General features: G+C 43.9%; 1 protein-coding gene across 1 annotated transcript in view; it reads right to left on the bottom strand.

Moving 5' to 3' along the window:
• The window catches only part of CNTNAP2 (contactin associated protein 2), a 744,578-nt gene that overhangs the window by 225,744 nt on the left and 491,660 nt on the right, over positions 1-27,174 (bottom strand). The window contains exon 13 of the mRNA XM_056857035.1: positions 8,073-8,200. Within this exon, the coding sequence (XP_056713013.1) occupies positions 8,073-8,200 (128 nt within the window). The remainder of the gene's footprint in view (positions 1-8,072; positions 8,201-27,174) is intronic.

Consider the following 27,174-nt stretch of genomic DNA (forward strand, 5'->3'; position numbering starts at 1 on the left):
CTTTATAAGTCTGACAAGGGTCATTGTTAAGAAGTCATTTATTTATTTATTACTTCAAATTTCTATCCCGCCCTCCCCGTCCAAAGCTGGAATCAGGGCAGGAAACAACATTAAAGCCTTAATATAAAAGACATAATACTTATACGTTAAAACCAATGAATAACTGTATTGAACAGCATAACCATAATAAAACAACAGACTGCGCTTGATTAAAATAGTAACCACTGAAAGAGTTGCCAACCTCCAGGTACTAGGTGCAGATCTCCTGCTATTACAACTGATCTCCAGCCGACAGAGATCAGTTCACCTGGAGAAAATGGCTGCTTTGGCAATTGGACTCTATGGCATTGAAGTCCCTCCCCTCCCCAAACCCTGCTTTCTTCAGGCTCCACCCCAAAACCCTCCCACCGGTGGTGAAGAGGGACCTGGCAACCCTACTACTTAGGTATGCAACCATCTGATGAGGTAACAGGGAATGCGTGCGTTATCATCACGATATTATGAAGGAGCATTTATTCTTGCCCCTTTATGTGTAGTGGTTAAGAGCAGTGGTTTGGAAGGGTGGAGTCTAATCTGGAGAACCAAGTTTGATTCCCCACTCCTCCACATGAGCAGCAGACACTAATCTGGTGAACCGGGTTGGTTTCCCCACTTCTACACATGAAGGCAGTTGGGTGACCTTGGGCTAGTCATACTCTTTCAGCCTCACCTGCCTCACAGGGTGTCTGTTGTGGGGAGAGGGAGGGAAGGTGATTGTAAGCTGGTTTGATTCTTCCTTAAGTGGTAGAAAAAGTTGGCATATAAAAACCAACTCTTCTTCCTCTCCCCCTCCTTCCACACAAAGATCAAAAATGGAAGTAATATTTTAATAAATCCCAGGAAACTTTACTCCATAATACAGGGTAGCAGGTAAACAGGAAAAAAGATAGGCTTAGTCATGATAGATGAAACCAGTTTAATTAGACATCACAGAACAGTGATAGCCTGGCTTTATTTATTTAGAAGAGGTTTAGTAAGATGACCCACCAGGTCGTTCCTTCCCTGCAGAGTCTAAAGGAAAGAAGCTCAGTAATGGAGTATAGGCAAAGCGTATTGATGAAATGAACTGAGTGACCCTTATCAAAATGGCAAGTGGAACTATTACACCTATTTTGCAAGCTGTAATGGTATCTGGGGAAATCCCACTGTGATGCGGACGAACAGGGACCATAAAGGCATTGCCAAAGTCAATCTCCTTCACCTTTTCAATGCTTTTATGTATTGTCTGTTGTTTTTGTATTCACTTTGAACCTTCTGCACTTAATATATATTTAATTTGCATTTGATATTTTGTGCTGTTCGTTGTTTTCCTTAACCTCCAGGTACTAGCTTGGTGATCTCCCGCTATTACAACTGATCTCCAGCCCCTGGAGAAAATGGCAGCTTTGGCAATTGAAGTCCCCTCCCCAAACCCCACCCTCCTCAGGCTCCACCCCCAAAATCTCCAGGTATTTCCCATCCCAGAGCTGGCAACCCTAGCAGAGAAAGACCTGGCCCTGGTCGAGGCCAGCCGGACATTCTTTGGGCTGGAAACCCCCAAGAGATTGTTATTTGCAAAACCAAGTGTTCTCCGGGGCACATACTAGGAGAAGCAGTCCTGCAGATACAAAGGTTCCAGACTGCATAAAGGTTAAAACCAGCACCTTGAACCTGATCCGATGTTCCAGCTGGAGCCGCTATTGTTGTCGAAACACTGGCTGTATCTGCACTCACTGCGAGGTCCCTGTAAGCAGCCCCACAGTGACATCCTGTACCAGCTGGAGTTTTCGGGTCAGTCTCAAGGGCAGCCCTACGTAGAGCGATATGGGTGAAGATTCAAAATGAATGCCTCCTAACAAATCTCATTCCAGTGGTGAGGGAAGCATGCCCAATTATCTGTGTTACCAGGAAATATACCTGGTAGCAGATATCAGTGTGCAGGCACTCCCTTTCACCGGGGCCACATGCGTGCCTGTGGTTGTTTGGGCTGAGCTTGTTTCCATCTGCCAACACTCAGAACAGCAAATTTTATTTATTTATTTATTCATTAGATTGTTAACCCGCCCTTTCCCGATCAAGGTCGGGCTCAGGGCGGCTTACATCCATCAAAATACAGCATCTCATCCAAAATAACTATCATTACAATCAATATACATCTTAAGAATTAAACAACTAAACCGAAGAGTTCGACGGCACCTTTAAAATTGCTACTGGCAGGGTCTTAGCCAGGTGTGACAGCAGAGAATGACTAATGCGAAGAATACTGAAGATAGGCAGGTGGCGTCGTGGGTGCAGGGAGCCTGGTCATGGTGGAACCGTTGCTGCCCGCAGCCATGTGCCTGGCGGAACATCTCAGCTGACAAAGAGTTCCACCAGGCTGGAGACATAGCCGACAGAGCCCTGGTCCTGGTTGAGGACAGCCGGATATCTCTCAGGCCGGGGATCTCCAGTAGGTTATTTGATGAGCATAATGGTCTTTGAGGGATGTATCGGGAGAGGCGGTCCCGTGGGCACGAATGTCCCTCTTCCCATTGGTTGCCTCAGAGAAACAGGGAGACAGGGCCCCACTGAAGTGACCACAGATGGAAGGGTGGATGAACTGGGCTCTGGGCCATTTGTCATGTGCTGTCTCTGGGCCCCACATCCCTTCCTGCAACAGTCACCTTGTGGTGGAAGACAGACTGAATTCTCCCTTCTTCTTGTCAGGCACTAGTGATAAAAGGCATGAAACAAATTTTGCATTTTTTGCAGATATGTGCTTGTATCACTACCACAGAAGCAAAAAAGCTCTTGCTTCTGACTCCATGGCCATTTACGCATGGCTGTTTTCTCCCTCTTTTCTCCTGGGAATGCAGCGAAATGGTGAGGTCCCCACTCATGTGCTTTGCACAAGCACGTGTTGACCCCTTCCCCTTTCGCTACATTCCCAGAAAAACGTCTTCTTCTGTTATCGTGACTTAAATGGAAGCCGTGCAACAGAGGAAGGAGCTTGCCCATGCGTGCAGGGCATCCAAATTGACTCCCTGCCCGAAGACTTCTGGGCCCCAACAGCACAGCAGCGGTGGCTCCTTTCCCAGCCAGGTAGAAGGCACTGCCCGGCCCCGGTGGGGAGAGCAGCAGCGGTGGTGGTGGCACCTTCTCCCCCCCCAGCTGGCATTTGAAGCTCACTTCCGAGCAGCCTGATGCCTGGATCCCCGCTGTCAGAGGCGAAGCGGCGGCCCCTTCCGGCACCCAGGCTGCTTCCAGCCGCCCAGCCTCCACCCAGTGAAAGGTGGCTGGGTGGAGGTTTGTGGCGGTTGGAAGTGTGCGGGTCTGATGCCGGAAGGGGCCACCGCTGCCGCTTCTCTAAGATGCTGCTGGACTTGAATACTCCTGTTCTTCTGCAGACCAACATGTCTACCCTCTGAAACTATTGGAAACAGTGAGCCTTTGAATGCATATTTGGGGTTGGATCGTATGCTTTATGTGATGCACGCACATTAGTTGCAAGATATCCACATCTTGTGTAGTGGACCAAAAAGGAAAAGAAGTCAACTTCAAAGGACCTGAACTTTTATGATTAGCAAAACTGCACAATCATAGGAAAGAGAAAGTGGAATTCCACAAGTACATGATGGGTAGCCAAAATCAGCCCCCCACTGCAACCTGATGAAAAGCAAAGCAGCGTGCTTGTGGAAAGCCTGCTACCGATTTCCAGCCATTAGAATGCATGATGTGCCTCTTACCCTCACAGTGTGTCCTATATATTAATAATTAGGCATGACATCACCTGACAAATGCATCATGTTGACCACCAATGCATTTGCACTTGAAACACAAATTTAGAAGAAGCTGGACATTCACTGCCCGGCATCTTCCACGGGGTGTTTTCCCTCTGGTGCAATTGACTACCCATGGGGCAGGTAGCAAAAGTTCAAAAGTGACATGGAGTTATTAGGCATGGGCACTACCTTTTAGAAATATATCAATATCAAGATTGATTTGTATATCTTCTTGTATGTTTTTATTCAGTTTTATCTTATATGCATTGTATTATTATTGATTGTTGTAAGCTGCCCTGAGCATGACCCAGCCCAGGAAAGGGAAGGATACAAATCGAATCCAATAAAATAAAAATATTCAATCTGCATGGAAATACCGAGTCAAACAGCTTCACCTGCTGACTTTTTGCTTGCCATGAAGCTAATAAAAGGACATATCAACAGAGGATGCTTACGATATGAACAGGGGATATTCCCCCCCCCCCCCTTACAGAAGGAAATTCTTGGATTTCACCCATTTCAGTTTCAGGACTACACACGTCCAAAATTATACCTAAAATGAGGGGCTGCTGTTTATTTTTGGACAACAATATAAGCAAATTATAGCTCTCCCCCAAACCAATAGCTCTGTATGAACATTATCACCACTCCTTTGAATGACTATTTTCCGAAATGAAATTGAAAATTATGAACTAGAGGGTAAATCAGAAGTGACATCAGAGTCAGAGGATAAAATATAGTAAAAATCAATGCACAAACCTTGTGGCATATTTCTCTGGAGGCCGTGAGATCAATGGACAACGGTGAGAACCGAATTTCCATTAGTTCTTGAATTCCCAACATCTCAAGATCATTTTTTCCTTCCGTTCCACATTAAACCCAGGATACTGTTGGACGTCATGGTACTCTGAGTTGTCATACTGTAACAATAAGTACAGCAGCCCTTTCCTTCTTATCTCCAAAATGAAACTGAACAAATTTTTTTTGTAAGTAGTTGTGCATCAGGGCTAAGAGATTAAAGAGATTCACTGGGTGAATAAAAGCCACACAAGTAGCCAAAATTTAATAAATAAATATGGGATATTTCTACCAGAGAAATTGGCCTCAGAAAGGACAACTCAAGTCTTCAATGAGTGTTCTTTTCTCTGTGCTCAAATGTTTTGAAAGACCCACACCTATGGTTGCCAGCCCCCCCCCATAGGTGGAAAGCTTTGGGGGACAGGGATGGGGTGATCACATGCATGTGCAGCTGCACACGACACGATCATGTCACTTCTGGGATTACTCCCTGTAAGTGATGCATCACCGTGACCACTTCTGGGGGTAAACCCAGAAGTGATGTGATCCCTGCTCCGGAGCAGCCCAGTGGATTGGTGGGCAATTGCCTGCTGAAACCACCCACCTGGCAACCTTACCACACCTAGGGTTGCCAGGTCCCTCCTTACCACTGGTGGGAGGTTTTTGGGACAGAGCCTGAGGAGGGCAGGGTTTGGGGAGGGGAGGGACTTCAATGCCATAGAATGCAATTGCCAAAGTGGCCATTTTCTCCAGGTGAACTGATCTCTATCAGCTGGAGATCTGCTGTAATAGCAGGAAATCTTCTTCAGAAGTCCTTGATGGGACTAGACTTTATGGGAGCTTCCGCCATTGAGAAATCTGGCCCTGCACCCAGTACTGATCAGCTGAATTGGCAGAAGACCTTGGTTTGAGGTACCTTGAATAGACAAGGGGCATCAAGGGACCCACAGCGATTTGATTCTGATTCAGCAGCAACACATAAAGGCCAGATAGTTAAAAATTGGCTAAGCTGATAACGGAGAATGGTTATAAATTGGAACACATAATACAATATTCCCCCACAGCTATGTTGGAAATTGGAAAAAGAAGTACTCAATACCTTTTTTCAAAGCACAAGAAAAACCGCAGGCAAACCCCAGGAAACCATTGCCACGTTAAAAAGATGGGTACATAAAAAGCTGGAAGCATTGACTGAACATTTACTTCTTTTAATTTTTTAAGAAAATCCTCAGAGAAACAGAAGAGTTTATGGTAATGGAAAGCTATTGCTGATGATTTCAAGTCAATCCAAGTGGAAGATATTAACTCCCATCCCCAAAGCTGAAGACCCAAATTGTTGGAATTCAATTTTAGAATAGAGTTTTATGTCAATTAACCATTCTGGATGGATTGCAGTTCTTTTCCTGGACAACCCCCATGAGATGAATTATTATTTGGGCGCAATACATTCTTTATGGAAAACAAGAAAACAAGGTTGGCTTATTTTAAAAGAACCAAATATGAACAGATGTCCGAGGTGGAACAATAATTCTAAGGCACTTATTTGAGTCTTGGCTCTATGCATTAAAGGCCTGAGGCAAAGATATTTAAAATGGTCACACTCAGTAGCAGCCTGTGGTATTGAATAATGAATGTCATGTCAAAAATTTTGGGCAATATTTCCATGCAAAGTTTTCTTTATACTAATCTCATCCAGACCATAAATCAGCAGAACAGAAACATAACTGTTATTATCATCTCTACTTAGGAAATCAGAGTCAACCGCAAGCTTTAATGGTCACATTATACTAGGTGCTTCGAAGACACACACGGTAAGGACAAAATATGCACCACTGACATCACCATGCAACTAACTCATGAACCAACAACAAAGCAGCACATAAGTACCCCATGGGGTATGCCAAAGCCTAGAGACTCTTTGTATTTGGTCTCTGCTACCATTTTTCACTTTGGGTACCTCAGCAGAAGAGCAGGGATGTTAGGGAAAGGCACCATTCACAGCAATGAGGACTTATCACAAAAATAGAACTTAAGAACATAAGAAAAGCCATGCTGGATCAGACCAAGGCCCATCAAGTTCAGAAGTCTGTTCACACAGTGGCCAACCAGGTGCCCCCAGGAAGCCCCCAAACAAGACGACTGCAGCAGCACCATCCTGCCTGTGTTCCAAAGCACCTAATGTAATAGGCCTGCTCCTCTGATCCTGGAGAGAATAGGTATACATCATGACTAGAATCCATTTTTACTAGAAGCCATGAATACCCCTCTCCTCCATGAACATGTCCACTCCCCTCTTAAAGCCTTCCAAGTTGGCAGCCATCACATCCTGAATAAGAACAAACATGAGTGAACAAACAAACTAAATTAGTGATTTCCTCAAGACAAATGTATAAAATATCTGACTTTGGGGTGAGGGTGGGTGGGAAATAGTATTTATCACTATTTGTATCCTGCCTACCATCCCAAAAATATTTGGTTCATTGACATGGTATAATGGATAGCCCTATCCTCCATGAACACGCTCCTCCCCCTTTAAACCCTTCTTTCTTGATGCTGCTGAGCATGAGTGCTGAATCCAGGGACTGCTGGAACTTCAACTTCATATAAAACAAAGAACTGAGCTCTTCTCTGAAATGCATCCACAGATAGCAGATTCCCCAAACCTGAACTGAAAACCATCAGATCTGAACCTGACACTTGGGGGTTGGCACAGCCTCACCCTTCGCACTGGCAAAGTCCTTGATGGGACTAGACTTTATGGGAGCTTCTGCCATTGAGAAATCTGGCCCTGCACCCAGTACTGATCAGCTGAGAAGATCTGGACTTTCTTGTTCAGACTTCACGCCCCAAAAGACAGCAGTGAACAACTCAGCCTTGGTTTGCGCACCAACATCTACCTATGTTAACACGGATGCTCCTTGCTAGTTGTAACATCAGATTTTATGCAGCCGTAAGCCAAGTTTCCAATGATGCATTTAGCCATTATGTGGCTATTTATATCTCTATAAAGTTAGTTTATTGCAATATAAATAGTAATGCTAATGGCATTAACAGCAGCATTCGGCAGCATCACAGATGTTGTGAGCCGCTCCGCCGCTGTTTGTATTACTGTTTATATCATCATAAGCTTAGTGGGAGAGTCAAACTTGCCTCATTTACCCTGCAAGAAAGATGGATGCCCGCTCTTCAGATACAAAACCAAGCTTTTTCGTGGGCGGTTAAATGGCTTCTTAAACCTTTTCCACTTGCGACCCCTTTTTGCCCAAGAAATTTTTACGCGACCCTGGGTATATAGGTATATAAAACAGGTATACAAATCAAACATTTACTGATAATAAATCATAAACAAACCTTTTACTGTTGCCAACTTTTTCACGAACCCCACATTCAGGTATGCGACCCCATATGGGGTCGCGACCCACCGTTTAAGAAGCTTTGCTGTAATTGATACCAACAAGACTATCTTTCATAGAAAGTATGTAAGAGCAGACTTACGGTCTCCATGGCATCGCAGAGGGCCCACACTGAGCTTTGCTTCCGAGCCAGGCCGATCGATGTCTCCAACTATAACTTGGCTGACAGGCAGATGGTCTTTATAAGACAGGAACCCAGTGTCTTTTCTCCTGAATTGCCACAAAAAAGGGAAATGACAAAGCATGAGCTATTTCATAAGGGTTGTCCTTGGAGGTCATTGTGGGCTAAGGAACACGATAAGAAAGTTCTATCCCTAAAAACGGAAATAAACCACCATGTTGTTCTTTAGTCTCTCTCGAAACACAAGCAAGGTACAATTGACTCGACTGAAAGAGGCTGCTGAATTATACTCACTGTCTCATTTGAGTATCTTATAAATCCATGAGGGGGGTTTAAGACAAGAACGCAACTCAATTTCTCCAAGAAAGGCAGCTGGGGGGTGCTCAAACATGTTATGGGGAGTTCCAGCCACACAGCACCCCCTCCCTCCACAAGGGGAGGGGGCCATGGCTTAGCAGTAGAGCATCTGTTGCCAAGCAGAAGGTCCCAGATTCAATCGTTGGTATCTCCAGTTTAAAGGATGAGGCAGAAGGTGGTGTGAAAGACCTCTACCAGAAAGCTGCTGCCAGTCTGAGTAGATAATACTAACTTTGATGGACCATTGGTCTGACTCAGTATAAGGCAGCTTCAAATGTTCAAGTCCTGAGGGGGGAACAGAAGAAAGAGAATTTCACCAACCATAGAGTTGGAAAGGGCCTTCTATGGCAGCTCCTGGCTCAATGCAGGAAATCCAAGGCAGAGCAATCCCAAATAACGGCTGTCCAGAAGGAGACCCCCATCACCACCAATGAATTTCCAACCTCAACTAAGCTTACTAAAGCCTATATAGCCTCTTTTGATAGTCCTGTGTGTAAATGCATTCACTAATTTCTCATGGAAATCTATCCACACGCCAGATTCTTGTTAGGAACCCGCTTCTCACCAATTTCTCCCATCTCTCAGGTTCCCTCACTATGGTACTCTCCAGTTAACTTCAAGTAGATGAGACTGTTATCCAAGAAACAAGGGCATCTGTGGCTTTCGCACATGTACCTCTTGCCCCAGGCAGCATGATCTTTAAAGCCTATAGGTTGGATCCAGACTAACATTTCCAGGAGCACAAGGATTTCTACCCATGGAACATGATTCTTCCATCTCTCCCCCCTCCCTGGGCAGCCTGAAATGCCTCCCCAATCTTGTTCTTGGGGGACAAGGAACTCCTCAGAACAGGATGTGAAGGGGATTTTGGGTTGCCATGGGAGAGAGGATGTAGGCAAATAGCAAATGCCCATGGAAAAATCTAGTCTAGTATGCCTATGTGCACACTTCCATGTTTGGAAGTAATACTGAGACAGAGAGAATCTCTTTAGAGGTACTGAAGAGGAGACAATCCTATTTCAGTCGAAGTAATTTTTATCAGCTGCCGAGGGTAGCTAAAAAGGTTGAGAGGGGAAGGCATTTAAAATGGATTCAAGCAAATTTAAGACCAGCCCAAATGAATAGAGTGAAAATGTATTAAACTTCCAACTGCCTGGGCCTCTGAACACTTGGAGGTGCCTTATACTTAATCAAACTATCGGTCTATCAGGGTCAGTATTGTCTTCTCGGACTGGTAGCATCTCTCTAGGTTCTCAGGTGGAGATCTTTCACATGACATAGTACCTGATCCTTTTAGCTGTAGATGCCGAGGACTTAACTTGAGACCTTCTGCATGCCAAGCAGATGCTCTACCACTGAGCCATAGCCATTGCATCACTATGTGAGAAAAGCGGGAAAGGAGTCTTACAGTGTATGTGTGTATGAGGGGAGTAAGATTTGGTGAACTGGTCTAGGGAGACATACTGCTGAAACTTGCTCAGGGCAAAAATTGTATGAGTCACCAACACAAGATGTGTTGTATCAGTTACCACGAGATGTTCAACAGTCAGTCTAAAACCTGTTCAGGCATTACATTTGGGGGGATCCAACTTCATTACCTTGAGCAGTGCTACTGCAGTATGCACAGTCACCATTTTGTCTGAACAGGAAAAAATGCTTATTTTCAAGTTCAATACATGTGAACGGAACAACACCTTTTTTCATGGCACAGGTTCACATGTACTGAAGCTGGAAAATAAGTGCATTTCCCTGTTCAGACAAAATGGTGTCCACGCATATCTGAAGCATCATGGGTAGTGTGCACTCCCAGTGTGTGCAGGTTGGTCCTCCCCAAATATAATGTCTTCTTTTGTGTGTGCCATCAAGTCACATCTGACTTCTAGCGACCCTGTAGGGTTTTCAATGCAAGAGACGTTCAGAGGTGGTTTATCATTGCCTGCTTCCATGTCATGACCCAGGTGTTCCTTGGAGGTTGCCCATTCAAATACTAACCAGGGCTGACCCTGCTTAATTTCTGAGATCTGACGAGATCAGGCTAGCCAGGGACTATCCAGATCAGGGCAAAATATAATGTCTACAAATAGAGTTGCCAGGTCCCTCTTTTCCACGGCCTGGAGGTTTTTGGGGTGGAGCCTGAGGAGGGCAAAGTTTGGGGAACAGAGGGACTTCAATGCCATACAGTCCAATTACCAAAGCAACATTTTCTCCAGGGGAACTGATCTCTACCGGCTGGAGATCAGCTGTAATAGCAGGAGATATCCAGCTAGTATCTGGAGGTTGGGAACCCTATCTAAAAGTGTTAAAAAAGAACTTCCCAGACATTTTGGAAGGAAAGCATTTTCTGCTTAAAATCAACTTGAGTTCAAAATCACAGAAAAAGATTCCAAATGGTGTAATTTAGGGCATTGTCACATGTTACGGTGGACGAAACCCCCTGCCAATCTTTCAGTAACTTCAGCGCCTCTGTGATGTAGTGTCATTAGCTTACAACAATAAAGCAGCTCAGCAGGGACTAGCGGAAACCATAGAATTTCCTGGTCACCATTCATTATCAAGTCCTTTCAAAGTGATGTGAGACAAAAAGTCTCTCTTTCTCTCTGTTATTTTAAAAGAAGTCCAATTAAAGTACTTAAGAAAATCACTGTCAAGTTTTAGAATGATGTCTCATTGGAATGGCTGCCTTCCATCCATGATTAAAAGAATAATTAGAAGCTTAATTGCTATGCTCTAAAAACACAGTTAAAATGTTGTCTGAAAACAGTGGATATCAGAACTGGACAGTTTCGTTTTTGGAGGCCACAACATTGTGTTTCCATCTTTTTACGTGTATGCATACAACTCCACATACGCACAAGATCATTCCATCTCAGGGCAGCTAGTGATCTCTCACTCCAGAAGAGAGATCTATAAATCCACTTGAGAACACAGACATTATTACTTTCCATTTAGCATATTTTCTGCTGTGCTACTTGAGCAACTTTAATTTATGAAGAGGCCCAGTGCCTTTAAAGAACCATTTTTATCCTGCGTGCTCCATCTCTTCTTCTGGTAAATCAGTTAACTCCTCGCCGCTTTTAAAGTTGTGATTTGTGTGCTTTACGTTGCATCCTTCTCTCTTCCCTTAGTAGTTCAATCAATTACTTTTGAAATACAACTTTCCCCATCTATCTACGTGCTTTAAAGCAGACTTGTAAATAGCAACTTGTGTGGATGCCTGTTAGGGTTGCCAACTCCTGGTATGGAAATTCTCGGAGGTTTACGAGTGGGGCCTCAGGAGGACAGGGTTTGGAGAAGGGCCTAAGTGGGGTATAATGCCACACAGTCCAACCTTTGGAGCTATCATTTACTCCACGGCAACTGATCTCCGTTGTCCGGGGATCAGTTGCAATTCCAGGAGATTTCCAGGCCCCACCTGGAGGTTGTAAGAAAAGCAAGAACAGCACTGATGGCTAACTGGATATATAATAAATACCTAAAGGCAATGAATCACAAAAGGCAATGAAACACAAATGTACAATGCACAATAACAAAAGGCACTATAACAGAACACAAAGTCCCGAAAATGAGTCCACACTCCTGATGAAATGCTCAAGGCGAGGTAAGTGTTGTTCTGCTCTGGGTGTAGACATCTACCTGAGCTGCGGATCAGAGTGGAGTCAAAGAGGCCCACCAGCGACTGGAACGGAGATTGTGATCAAACAGAAGCATCCCTGAGATGGGAACCCAGTATGAATCCCATTTTGCTATCGTTTTGATTATTGGAAATATCGGCTAATAGCCTTCTGTTTGAATACTACGTGTATATACACTGAGCAATGTGATAGATATTCATCCATTGCGACTAATTCCCTAAGAAAAGACATGGGCAGTTATTCATGGCAGCCAGGCTACCCTAAGCAGTAGTGTTTCTAGGCTCCAGGTAATGGCTGGAGAACTCCCACTATTACAAATGATCTCTAGGCAATAGAGATTAGTTCACCTGGAGAAAATGGCTGCTTTTGAAGGTAGATGTAATGGAGAGGGGCTGTAGCTCAGTGGTAGAACATCTGCTTGGCATACAGAAGGTCCCAGGTTCAATCCCCGTCATCTCCAGTTAAAGGGACTAGGCAAGTAGGTGATGTGAAAGACCTTTGCCTGAGACCCTGGAGAGCCACTGCCGGTCTGAGTAGACAATAATGACTTTGATGGACCAAGGGTGTGATTCAGTATAAGGCAACTTCATGTGTTCATTATACCCCATTGAAGTCCCTCCCCTCCCCAAACCCCACCCTCCTGAGTCTCCATCCCCAAAATCTCCAGGTATTTCCCAACCCAGAGCTGGCGACCCTACTAAGCAGGGGAACAACTGGTAGGTGGCAACCTGAAGTCCTAACCTGGAAGGGTTGCCAGGCCCTTCTTTGCCACCGGCAGGAGGTTTTTGGGGCGGAGCTTGAGGAGGGCGGGGTTTGGGGAGGGGAGGAACTTCAATGCCATAGAGTCTAATTGCCAAAGCGGCCATGTTCTCCAGGTGAACTGATCTCTATCTGCTGGAGATCAGTTGTAATAGCAGGAGATTTCCAGCTACTACCTAGGCAACCCTATCACCTGGGGCACAGGGACATACAGGAAGAGAGGTCCCTTTAGATATGTAAATCCACACCCTGAAGGGCTTTAAATATAATCGCCAGCGCCTTGAAGTGAACTTTGAAACAAATTGGCAGTCAATGGAGCTGTCTGCAATAGGCAATATACATTCCTGCAGGTGAGCCCTGAACAACAACTGCATTCTGAACTATTCTGCAGTTTCTGGGTAGTCCCAAGGGGAGACCACCATAGAGTGAATTACAGTAATGAGATAGACAGCAGTCCATCGTAAAGGGGTTCTATGTTAGCCGCTTGGTAGTCTCGCTCTCCCAACCAAGTACATAAAGAATTGGTGTAAGAAGGATCAGAAAGAGCTTCTGTCTCTCCTGATAAGAACATAAGAAAAGCCATGCTGGATCAGACCAAGGCCCCTCAAGTTCAGCAGTCTGTTCACACAGTGGCCAACCAGGTGCCTGTAGGAAGCCCACAAACAAGTTGACTGTAGCAGCATCCTGCCTGTGTTCCATGGCACCTAATATAATAGGCATTCTCCTCTGATACTGGAGAGAATAGGTAAGCACCATAAGAACATAAGAAAAGCCATGCTGGATCTGACCAAGGCCCATCAAGCCCTGCAGTCTGATCACAAAGTGGCCAACCAGGTGTGTCTAGGAAGCTTACAAGCAAGATGACTGCAGCAGCATTATCCTGCCTGTGTTCCACAGCACCTTATGTATTAGGCATGCTCCTCTGATCCTGGAGAGAATAGGTAGCTGTCCTTATCTATGTATTAGGTTTGCCAACCTCCAGGTAATAGCTGGAAATCTCCTGCTTTTACAACTGATCTCCAGCCGACTGAGATCAGATCACCTGGAGAAAATGGCCTCTTTGGCCACTGGACTCTATGGCATTGAAGTCCCTCTGCTCTCCAACCCCCGCCCTCCTCAGGCTCCACCCCAAAAACCTCCTGTGGGTGGCAAAGAGGGGCCTGGCAACCTTACTAATGACGGAGGCTTCCATAATACCTGAAGGGTGCCAGGCTAGATGAGCCTCTTTTGTGGGGGGAAACTTCTGTTGATAGGAGGGATGGGGCTTTCCATCAAGGGAGAATTCATTGGCATTCGGTGGTATTTGTGATCATTCATGGTCCACAAAGGAGAGTGAGTTAATCACAGAACTGGTCCGGCATGCTGACTTCATTGTGGATATTCAGAAATAATCACTGTAGGAATATTCAGGACGTAGATAATAATACACCTGCTATGTAAATATTTTGGAAATTTTGACTACAAAAATTGCCTCTTGTCATCCTTCTCTCCCAAAGGAAATTGCTCCAAAGGAAAAAGGATTACATTTGCAGTGTGCTATATTCCAGTTAATAACCAAAAAGGAGACAAATAATCTTGTAATTATAATGAGACATCTCTGAATAATTTTTCAGATTTCTACTTTCTCTATAATATATGAGGTTTACAAAGAGCCATTAAGATCCCTCTGAAAGAAAGTGTTGACAGAGTAGAACAGCCAATAAAATCCTTGCTTTCAAGTTAGTTTCATATGCAAAAATGTACAGATAAGCCACTGATAAATGAAAAAAAAGTATAATTATTTTCAATTATAGTTATTGTTAATTAGTCCAAGAAACTATATTAATGGAATCAAGGCAAATTCTCTCATTTGCTCCCCCCGCGCCATGTACACACTCTTATACTTGAATGGGACACTGCTTTATTTATCCTTTTCCAGGATGTCCTGAATCACAGGTTGGGAAATACCTGGAGTTTTTTCAAATGGAGTCTGAGGAAGGGGGGGTTGGAGAAGGGAGGGACTTCAATGCCATAGAGTCAAATTGCAAAGCAGCCATTTTCTCTACAGGAACAGATCTCTGTTACTTGGAGATCAGTTGTAATAGCAGGAGATCTCCAGCCACCACCTGGACGTTGGCAACCCTACAGTAGGAATTCCTGTGTAGGGTTCCTTTCTTCTCTAGCCTTCATTTCCTGGACAGCCTGGACCATGTGGACTTGAAGGGAATTGTGAAGGAACATGGCAACTTTCTGTCTCACATTTTCCACCACAATGAAAATTTAGTCTAACAGTTTTCAAGAAACAAAAATGAAAAAAGGAGCAATCTGAAAGAAAGGGGAGGGGGAGAAATCCAAGTCTCAGTTTTCAAAAGCCTTCCTTGTGCTCAGAAAGAGCTCTAAGGAAGCAGGAAGCATCTGAATCCCTGCCTCTTTACACGCTGCTTTGTGACTGGTTGTGAGAGAAAGACAGTTTCTGTTTCCCCAGCTTTGCCTTCTGCACGGAGATTTCAGCCGGGCTGAGCTCAGGAGAGAGGGAAGAGTCGGGTTAACAGAGAAATGGGAAGACCCGGACATTGCGAGGTCTGGCAGCAAGGTCATTTCTAATGGACGGAAAACTCATGCATAATTCCAAGGAGCAACCAAGTCAGACACGGGGCAAACAGGAGTCCAAGTACCCATGCATAAATGACCTGAGTGGCCCAAGAACACCTAGCAAGCTTCAAAGCAAAGTGCAGCTCTACCTGCTAGATCATGAGCAAGGAGTCTGCTAGTGCTCTCCGCCTCTGCTGAGGTGGCCAGTGGGGGCAAAATTCCTGGGGGAACGGAGAGGCTCTTGGTGTTGCCAGCAATGGCATGTCAACACTTCCAGTATGACCATGGAAGTTAACATGATTGGTCGGAGGCGATGCTCTAGTATTTACCGAAAAGTATAAGGTTAAACTGTACAGTTTGGGGTGCATGCTGGAAGTGATGCCACTGCATCTCCCCTGACTACGAGACACCTTTTGAAAGTTCTTGCTGCTAGTGTGCACGAGTAGAGAGCACGGCACCATACCTCCTGCCTTCCTTTCCATATTCACTGGGAGAAGGAGTAGGACAATGAGACAAGAACAAGATCAGTCACCAGTGGAGAGGATTCCTCTATAGCTCTGAGCTTTGATTTCTTCCTGTGGTACGCATCCTGGTGCCCGGCTTGTGTTTCCTGGTAAAGACAGCTGCAATAATGAATCCTTCTATTCCTACATCTTCCTCTTCCTTCAATGATACTTTTAGGGGCCACTTTTTTCCTCCGTGATAACTGCAACTTACTTTTCTGGTTGGTTCATACATGATCCTGGATGAACACGAAAGAACTCAACATGACATCATCTCCATATTCAGAAGTGCACCCAATCTCCCACATAATGTGGTAGTTCCGCCCTATAATACTTAGTCCCAACCGGCTGAAGCTGTTAATTGTTTTGTAATTGGCAGGAAGAAAAGAGCCATTTCAAGTTTCCAAGCTATGAAAAGGTTTCGGAAGACACCGTTTATAACGGCAATAGCTTTTAAAAGGGTGATTTGAGGTGTTAGCTGCAAATTGGGCTACAAACATAACATTTGGCACATCCGCCGGGGGCAAGAGGAGGATTCTGACTGCCGTTAAATGAAATGTTTCAGTTAGACAAAGATGATGCTGTTAGGAGAGAAAAAGGAGAGCTAAATAACTATCTTTAGAGCATGTTATCCTTCATTCATCACAAATAATTATTGGCAATTGAGTGCTCCAAGACTCGTAAACACATTTAACGCAATGGCATACCAGAAAGGTAATTAACAGATGTGGGGTTGGGTTCAGTTTTTTTTTTAAAAAAAATTATGTAAATAGATCTGCTATAAAACACAGGGAGAAAAAGATACACATCACTTTTGGGCCTGTGTGTAAACATGGACATATGTCTCATAGAATTATTTTCATTTCAATTATGCTGCTGCCTTAGTATTTTCTCCAGTAGGCAGATGACCTTGTTAGAAAATGAAATGCTGCTTCATTTGTTTGTTAAAGACTTTATGGCCTGCTTATGAGGCTTTTATCATTTTTTTAAAGTGGCATTTTATGTATAGCATCATTAATTTCCCCTGGAAATCAGAAAACTGCCATGGGCTCCTCACCGGGGATTTGAAATCTTGTATGTTTATTTAATGTTCAAATGTGGCAAATGCTTGGAAAGCAGATGGGTTTTGTCTTGGCATGACAGAAGATGTTTTTTCTTACACAACCCTAATATACAGGATAGTAAGTGAATCACAGAACAGGTGATAGGTTGAATGGTTTAAACTCAAGAACAAAAGAACATAAGAAAAGCCATGCTGGATCAGATCAAGGCCCATCAAGTCCAGCAGTCTGTTCACACAGTGGCCAACCAAGTGCCTCTAGGAAGCCCACAAGCAAGACAACTGCAGCAGCATCCTGCCTGTGTTCCACAGCACCTAATATAATAGGCATGCTCCTCTGATACTGTAGAGAATAAGTATGCATCATAACTAGTATCCATTTTGACTAGTAGCCATGGAAAGCCCTCTCCTCCATGAACATGTCCACTCCCCTTTTAAAGCCTTCCAAGTTGGCAGCCATCACCACATCCTGGGGAAGTGAGTTCCACAATTTAACTATGCGCTGTGTGAAGAAATACTTCCTTTTATTATTCTGTTAACAGGTGATGGGTTGAATGGTTTAAACTCAATGAAGTTAAACTAGATAGTATGACAGTCATTCTCATTCTCAAGCCATTCTCAATCTAATACCATTGACTGGTGCAGCAAAGGGGTGGTGAGAATGGCTTGGCTGAGACATACCACAGAACAAAGTGATAGACTCTTGAGATGGTGGAATTGGCTGTGGCGCTTCGGACCGTAGGTGGAAGAGTCTAATGAGGTGACTTCTGGTTGCCAGTTTCTACTTCCCCTGCTTAAGGTAGCCAGCTTGGCATCTACTAGAGTTCATTCTTCTTCAATAGTGACCCCCACCCGTTGTGGAATGGCCCAGATCTGGATGCCCAGTCTCGCCAGATCTTAGAAGCTAAGCAGGGTCAGCCTTGGTTAGTGCTTGGATGGGAGACCACCAAGAAAGACCAGGGTTGTGACACAGAAGCAGGCAACGGCAAATCACCTCTGACTGTCTCTTGCCTTGAAAACCCTATGGGGTTGCCATAGGTTTGCTGTGACTTGATGGCATTTTAAACACACACACACACACACACACACCTCTTGTGGAATGAGAAGGGGTGGGGGACCACCACTTTTAGATGTTTTTAGGAGCCCATTTTATTTTTGAGGGCTTTAATGGGGTTTAGGCTGCAGGCATTTTCTGGGGGAGGGAGATAAATGGGGTTTTACTATATTTTACTGGTTGAGTATCCCTTATCCAGACTGCTTGGGACCAGAAGTAATCCATATTTCAGATCTTTCCATATTTTGTAATATTTTGGAATTTTTGCATATACATAATGAGATATCTTGGGGATGGGGAGGGGAGGGACTTCAATTGCCGAAGCAGCCATTTTCTCCAGGTGCACTGATCTCTACCGGCTGGAGATCAGTTGTAATAGCAGGAGATCTCCAGCTAGTACCTTGAGGTTAGCAAGAAAAAACAGCATAGAGCTCTATATATTGCAATTACAAAAACTATAATGAATTGAAAATACTATACATAACAAACAATGTGACAAATGTGAAAACCACCAATAGTGTAACAAACACATAATACAGACAATACAAACATGAAAGGTCGTCTCTCAATTTACATCAACAGGATTACACTTTCTTCTTTGCACTAAACATAGTTGCAAAGTTCTTTCAGTAGTGCATCAATTACAGTTATCTTCTTTTCGCCTATAAGGCTAGAAGTGAAATTGAACAAGCTTCTCAAGAAGTTTTCGTTGCCAGAAAGGAAAATAGGAACGCCTTCCGGATTATTTTTTACGTTTTTGCCTCTAGAGGGCTTCATCAGCCTGGCAGAAAGCAAATTTATATCTTATAATTTATTTTAATCTAACTTGAGTAAGACTATTAGTACAAACAAACTATGGTAGCAAGCAAGCACAGGATATAAAGTGGTAATGAAATACATATGTGTCTACAGCACAAACGGCTCCTATGCCCCATAGGGCTTGTTATTTGGACTCTGCCTCTCAGAGCTGTTTCTATTAGCAAATCAAAGCTTGTAATGGCGAAAGTCGCTCGATGCTGTGTTAAATAGTCACACGTGTGGAACTTTCCCCAATGAGAATGAAATTGTTGGGTCATGGTATCCAAAGTTTTAAAGAAACATGGCAAAAATGAAAATTAACCTTATATGAAACAAAATAAATCAAGTTCAGTGTTAAGTCCATTGGGACTTAAGGTGTTAAATAATTATATAAACATTGCCTCCTTTTGGAGTAATATTTTTGTACATTATTCCTATTGTACTGATGGCCCTGGTACACCCATAATACAAAAAATCTAAGTTCTTCAGCATTATGTTTGTTCTCAACAAAATGGCTCACTAACGGGGCGTCGGGCGTTTGAGAACATATGCGAGAATGGTGCTTGCCAATTCTTAATTTGATTTGCCTGCTTGTACTGCCTATATACAGTTTCAAACAACTGCAAGTAATTACAGAAATGACACGACTAGTGGAGCAGTTCAAGAAATTTCTCAACTTAAAACAAAAGTAGGAAGTGGTTGATTTGAATTCATGCACAGGTAAGCATAAGAAACAGACACTACAGGAACCGCATTTAAAATGACCGAGAATGGAAGGAGGTGGAGGAGGAAGAAAATCTCAATGAACCAGATGGTCTCGAAGTGATGAAGATCTGCGCAAGCCGAAGGTGGGAGGTTGGGCACATCCAGGTACGTCAGCAACAATGTGCCAATGTTTCCTAATGATGTGTTTGATAGATTCTGTATGGCAGTTGTACAGCAAAGAGCAAAAAATGCTGCTTGAGTTGGAATTCTGTTGTTTAATAAACAGTGTTGAATGATCTCGTGTCAACGTTTTCTGTTTGGCTCTATACAAAACTTCTTTGGGATAACCTCTATTTCTGAGTGTGGTTTGCAAATGATTAGCAGCTGTATTGAAATCTTGAGAAAGTGTAGAGTTGCGCTCGATGCGCAAAAATTGGCTGTAAGGCAGGTTGTGTTTAAGATGCATCAGGTGGTAGGGTGCAAAATGGAGACAGGTGTCGCGGGCCATGTTTTTTTCCCCAATCAATTCAATCAATTCGATTTATTACGGTAGTTTGGCCATGGGTTTGTGATATGGTCTAACAGCCAGTACAGAATTGGCTGTAACGAAAATATCCAGGCCAAGAAAAGAGAGATGTTTGGGATTGCACCCTCCTGAAAAGTGTAGATGAGCATCTAGGGTATTAATCCACTGAGAAAATTCTAGAAAAGTGGATTTAGAATCAAATATGAAGAGCAAATCATCTGTAAAACGGCGATATAATAACATGTTTTTAAAGAAAGGGTTGTTGTTATAAATGAAACTTTTTTCAAAGGAAATCATGTACAGGTTGGCAACCGCGGGAGCGCACGCGGTGCCCATGGCTATGCCCTTAGTCTGGAGAAAAAAATCATGGCCATAACGAAAATAATTGTTTTCAAACACAATGTCAGCTATGTCTAACAAAAAATGTGTAGGAGGGGAAGGGTTAAACCTTGAAGAAAAACACTCTTGAACAATTTCTCTGGCACGATCTAAAGGTACATTGGTATAAAGAGCAGTTACATCTAAGGATGCTAAAACTGCTTCTTTCGGCATGGGAAAGCCTTCTATTTGTCTAATCACATTGCCAGAGTCTAACAGAAAAGATTCGGTAAGCTTGGTAAATGGTTGCAGAAAGTAATCAAGATATTGAGTTAGGGGTTCAAGAAGAGCTCCTCGTGAGGAGACAATGGGTCGTCCTGGCGGTTTTTTGTCATCTTTATGAATTTTGGGAAGGGAATAAAATATTGGAATTTTTGGGAAAGGCACTAGAAGAAAATCTGCTGTTTGTTGATCTATGTATCCTAAGGTGGAACCTTTGAAAGAACTATGTTTAGTGCAAAGAAGAAAGTGTAATCCTGTTGATGTAAATTGAGAGACGACCTTTCATGTTTGTATTGTCTGTATTATGTGTTTGTTACACTATTGGTGGTTTTCACATTTGTCACATTGTTATGTATAGTATTTTCAATTCATTATAGTTTTTGTAATTGCAATATATAGAGCTCTGTGCTGTTTTTTCTTGCTAAATGCCACGTTTTAGCATAGGTGTATTTTTCCTTCCAGTACCTTGAGGTTGGCAACCCTATTTACAGGGCTCTTATAAATGTTGCTATGAATTAATATGCGTGAAAGCACTTGGAACACTTGAAAGAGCTACATAAATAAGGAGTATTATCACCAATTAGGGAAAAATTACTGCGTGGTTAAGTGTGCGGTTGGTTTCAATTCACATTGTAGCACAGTCCGTCATGAAGGGGGCTCAAAGAAGGTTGCCACACCTCACATCAGAATGGGTCTGATTAAAAAGGATTTGTTTAGATGACAGCCACAGTATAGGGGAAGTGAATCATAATTTAAAATTGAAGTCACTCACAATCAGCAAAGTTGAAAGGCTTGCTCTGGGAACACAGTCTGTTCTCGTGTAAAGAAATCCCTTCTGCCCCTTTTCCAGCTGCCCTGTGTTGAGGGGGGCAGTAAGGAGGACTCCCAGGAATATTCCTGGTAGTTAGGGGGAAGCTAAATGAGATCCATTTCAGATTAGACTCTGGAGAGTGTCACTTTCTTTATGAATAACTTTCAGGATCCAGGATGCATTATACCGTTAGATGAACTTCATTAACTATTTGCATAACTTAAAAATCAGCATTAGGAGGAGGAGAACTGACTTGCTGCTTCAGCCATGACTGTGCTCATCTACTCTGACCCTCTAGGACAGGGGTGTCAAACATAAGGCCCGCAGGCCAGATCTGGTCCCTTGAGAGCTCTTATCCAGCCTGCGAGCCTGCCGAGGCAGCCACCCACTTACTCTCGAACTGGGCTGGGGAGGCCAAACCAAGTGACATTTATGTCATATCCAGCCCTCATAACAGTTGAGTTCGACATCCCTGCCCTAGGATCTATATCATGTTAGGTGTGTGTGTGTGTGTGTGTGTGTAAAGTGCTGTCAAGTCCCAGCCGACTTATGGCGACCCCTTATGGGGTTTTCAAGGCAAGAGACTAGCAGAGGTGGTTTGCCAGTGCCTTCCTCTGCACAGCAACCCTGGACTACCTTGGTGGTCTCCCATCCAAATACTAACCAGGGCTGACCCTGCTTAGCTTCTGAGATCTGACGAGATCAGGCTAGCCTGGGCTATCCAGGTCAGGGCGTCATGTTAGGTACCACCCACTTAAAGCCAGCGTGTCCTCACAGAGGGGTCAGGTCATATCCAAAATAGTTTGGCAAGGGGAAGCAGACTCAAGAAATCTGATGTCCACCACTTTTAGCTTCTCCCCACCCCCCACCCCACTTTCTCTGACCAAGTTCCAGGAATATTTAGTGAAGGAATAACAGCACAAACCTAAGCAGAGTTAATACCCTTCTAAGTCCACAGAACGCTTTTCAGGATTGCTCTGTCATTGTCAATAATGAAGGTAGAACATGAATAAAATTAGTGGCATGAAAATGCATATGGAAGTTATGAGAAACAAAGAAAGGTGGAAAGGGGATAAAGAACAGGCATAGCACCTGAAAGAAATCCTACTCAATTAATTAAATCCGTGCATATCTGTAGAAATAATGCTTATGAAGAAAAAAAGTACACTTTGTTTTTATATGGTCACATTTGTGTCACAGCATACATGCATTCTCCCCCATGGTTTTGAAAAACATGTTGCCTGATTAATCAAGGACACATTTTTAATTGGTCAAATTGAACCCAGCCAATTAATTAAATAAATGCTGCATCCCTTCAAAAAAGCCAATCCTTTTAAAAACACAGTAAAATGTTGGATTACAAATAAACATTTTGGTGAAATGTCTTTAGAGGTTAAATTGATTTTTTGTTTAAGTGTGTGCCCTGATGATTCTTTATTCATTATTTATCTTCCTCTTCCCAATCCCCCCTGGCTCCTCCTGCCCCCATGATGCAACCCCTTGAGATACTGCAAGCCATCTCATTTGCCCCAGAAGTCTGAGTTACACTGGAGAAGGATTCAAATTGTGACGCACTCAAGCAACCTCACTAATATGCAATAAATATAGAATAAGGTACCGTTTCTGGCTGAATGGATATGGAAGGATAATCCCTAGTTAAACACTGTATTTAATTTCAGAGCTTCAGTTATGATTTCATGGTTTATGAAGGTGGCAGAGCCTTAATATTAAATTATAGTTTTAAAGTCCTATTGAAAGCAGAAAAGAGGGGGGGGGAAGAGCTTTTTGTGCATAAATGAAAAAAGGGGGTTGGAAAGTTTTTCAAAAAACAGTAGTATTCAAACAAAGTTAATCATACTGTGTAGTCTAGGGAGCGTGGAGACTTGTATAGCTGAAAGTGTCCCATGTATAACTGAAAGTGGTGTCACTGTGTCATGGGACACTCTAGGAGTTCCTCAAAATTCTATGGTAGTTTGAGGAAAGAGCATCCCGTGAGGTCATTTCTGGTTATACAGCAGGAAATGATATCACTGCAACACAGGATGCCATGCTGGCCCTTCCCTTCCTCCCACTGCTCACCACAGTGCCTATATCTGAGGCCAACCGTGGCGCTGTCAGGGAAGACGAAGCAGGCCACCCTCCTAGAAGATCAAACCTGATGCCCTCCAGGGTTGGAGGCACACCCGAGTTGCACTGTGGACCTGCCGCGGCCAGGGGAGCATACCTGAGGAACCTTATCTGCCCATCTATCAGTTAGAGTTGCACAAAAAACAAATAGGTAAATTTCGGGTTTGGGTTTATTGGGCCAAATACCCATACCAGTAAAGGGATACTTTGGCTTTATTTCAGGGTTTACTAAAAAAATTGGGTCCATTACAGTCTCTGGGGATTTTTTCTGAAGCTCCTGTGGGGGCATTTTGGAGGTAGACTCACCAAATTTGTAGGGAATCTTCTTATGATGGACACCAAAGTTTGGTGAACATTGGAACAGGGGATCCAATTTTATGGCCCCTCAAAGGAGTCATCCCATCCTCCAGGCATTTGCAAACTGAGCTGTCCATTGGTTTTCAGGTTCAGAAGTTCAGCATTGCCGAGGACTGGCGGAAAGAGCTGATTGGCAGGCTGGCACCTCAAAGTCTGGGGCGCATAGCATGATGTCCATGCAAATTAGTTTCCAAACTGAGGAAAAAGCTTAAATGCAAGAAAAATAAGGCATGGAAAACATTTCTTTTGGTGGCAAATGACATTCTGTGAATAGTCCGTTATTACAGAAATAAAAAATCTGATTTAAAGAGATGGTCATGGTGCAGGGAAACGAAGCCTCTACTCAGGGCGACCTTCAGTTTGAGAGAAGGTTTTTTTTTTGGGGGGGGGGTGATATCAGAGCCAGCCGAAGTCATGACCAAGGCAGCTCTTGTGAAGGAGATTGCTCATCCATGATGAGCAGTCTTGTTCAGAATCGATGCCCCCGCCAACTGCTTTGTGGCTTCCTTTTGATTCTGCATGCCTTTTCTGCCCATCAGAGGTCACTGCCCTCTCCCTGCGCGTTTTGCCCGCATTTTCCAGGGTTTGGCAAAACAGCATCTGGGAAACACGGGCAAAACGCACGGGGAGAGGGAGGTAACCTCTGACGGGCAGCAAAGGCATGCAGAATCAAAAGCAACCCTCAAAGCAGTCAGCAGGGGTTTATGCGGGGAAACGTCCCTGCATAAAAGACCAAAGAGAGAGGCGGAGATGAGAATGTGAGAAGTTGGTGGGGAGGAAAGAAAGAGAAGGATGCAGAGGGCAGGAGCCACCATTAGGGAGGCTTCACGGCCCACTTTGGGGTCCTGGCCCACAGGTTGGGAAACACTGTTTTACAGTTCATGGAATATCTCTGGCACACACCTCAAACAGCTCTTCCTCGTCTTTTCATTTAACTAACATGTAAATAGCACGGGCTGTGGTGCCCTGTCTCAGGAGGCCAAATTTCGGATAGTGAGAAGAACAGCAAGTTGTAAATTATTTAGTTCATTTTTTACTATGGGGAAGGAGATTTCGATTTTCGGTCATGGACCGCAGGTCTGTCTCTGTAGTAATGAGACAAAGTACTGCACATCTGAGAGCCTCATATGCTGAAATGTAAGAAATAAAAAAAAAGAGCCTCAGCTAAATAATGCAAACTTAAATTGAATAGACTCAAGCATCTGCTACTAAAACAGGATTTTCTGAAATTAGAAGGATGGGGGAAAACGGTTCTCACTATGACGCAATACAAGCTAAATATGAAAAAGAATAATTTTATGTTTCATTGCTTCATTTCAAAGGTTTGCACTGGGTGGCGAAGCATCAAATTATTTCATAACAAAAATAACTTTAACATTTAAGTTTCAATATGTCACAGAGGACATCTTTGCGATGAAATATTCAAGGTGGGAGAAATGTTGGGAGTTAGACGGCAAAACGAATGAGGACAGCGTTTCCAGAACCCGTAAAAATACCGAAGCGACTAGTTTGGATTCAACGGAGCATTGAGGATCACTTTCCTTATTAATGCTGACTGTTCTAGTATCATGTGTGCCAAGTGGGGGGAAAAACAGACGAGAAAGGAAAAGAATTGAGACAAGGGGAATAGGACAATTTTATGAGCAAATATTGTCCCATGCCACAAAAAAGGCAACAGTGAAGCAGCCAGATCAGTGTGAGACAAATGTGACCATTCAGGCTACCTCACCGTGTGTACAATCTAGGATACAAATCACATCACCACACAGAGGCTCCATTCATAGTGCTGCTGGATGTGGGCTCTGGTTCTCATTACAGATTATGGGCTTTTCTGCAAGCTCGACTTACTCCTGATTTTCTTGGGAGTTGATCCACAAGCATTGGAGTCAATTTGGGCATGTCTCGTCTGGATGTCTGCCCTCCCTCTGCATTTTCACAGTTGTGGAGTCAATTCATTTTCTCCCGCATGTGTAGGGTTGCCAACATCCATGTGGCACCTGGAGATTACCCACTATTACAAGTGATGAGAGCCAGCATGGTGTAGTGGATAAGAGCAGTGGTTTGAAGCGGTGGATTCTGATCTGGAGAACCAGGTTTGATTCCCTACTCCTCCACATGAGTGGCAGAGGCTAATCTGGTGGATTTGTTTCCCCACTTTTACGCATGAAGCCAGCTGGGTGATCACGGGCTGGTCACACTCTCTCAGCCCCACCTCCTCACAGGGTGTCTATTGTGGGGAGGGGAAGGGATGGTGATTGTAAGCCAGTTTGATTTTCCAAAGGTAGAGAAAGTCGGCATATAAAAATCAACTCCTCCTCCTCCTCCTCCTCCTCCTCCTCCTCCTCCTCCTCCTCCTCCTCCTCCTTCTTCTTCTTCTTCTTCTTCTTCTTCTTCTTCTTCTTCTTCTTCTTCTTCTTCTTCCAGGCAATGGAGATCAGTTCCCCTGGAAAAAATGGCTGCTCTGGAAGGTGGACTCTATGGCATGATTACTCCATTGAAGCCCCTCCCCAAACCCTGCCCTCCTCAAGTTCTACCCCTCAAAATCTCCAGGTATTTCTCAAGCCAGAGCTAGCAACCCTTCGCATGTGTCTTATTTTCAAGGGAGGGTGCTGTCGTCATTGGTGGCACCACAGCACCCCCCCTTATTTTTTAAACATGCTTATATCATATATATGCTTATATGCCCCGTGGCGCAGAATGTTAAGCTGCAGTACTGCAGTCAAAAGCTCTGCTCACGACCTGAGTTCGATCCTGACGGAAGTCGGTTTCAGGTAGCCGGCTCAAGGTTGACTCAGCCTTCCATCCTTCCAAGGTCGGTGAAATGAGTACCCAGCTTGCTGGGGGTAAAGGGAAGATGACTGGGGAAACCACCCCGCAAACAAAGTCTGCCTAGAAAACGTAGGGATGTGACGTCTCCCCATGGGTCAGGAATGACCTGGTGCTTGCACAGGGGACCTTTACCTTTTTTTAATATCAATATATTGATATCATGGCTACATTTCTTTAAAAAATGGCACTACAATATCGATATATTGCTGTAATGTGCCAGTGTGGTATAATAGTAAAGAGTGTCGGGCTAGTATAGAGAAGACTCAGGTTCAAATCCCCACTCATGCCATGGGAGCTCATTGGGCCAGCCACACTCTTTCAGCCTGACCTACCTCACAGGGTTGTTGTGAGGATAAAATGGAGGAAAGGAGAAT

The sequence above is a fragment of the Euleptes europaea genome, chromosome 11, assembly GCF_029931775.1.
Source record: "Euleptes europaea isolate rEulEur1 chromosome 11, rEulEur1.hap1, whole genome shotgun sequence".
Lineage (NCBI taxonomy): Eukaryota > Metazoa > Chordata > Lepidosauria > Squamata > Sphaerodactylidae > Euleptes > Euleptes europaea.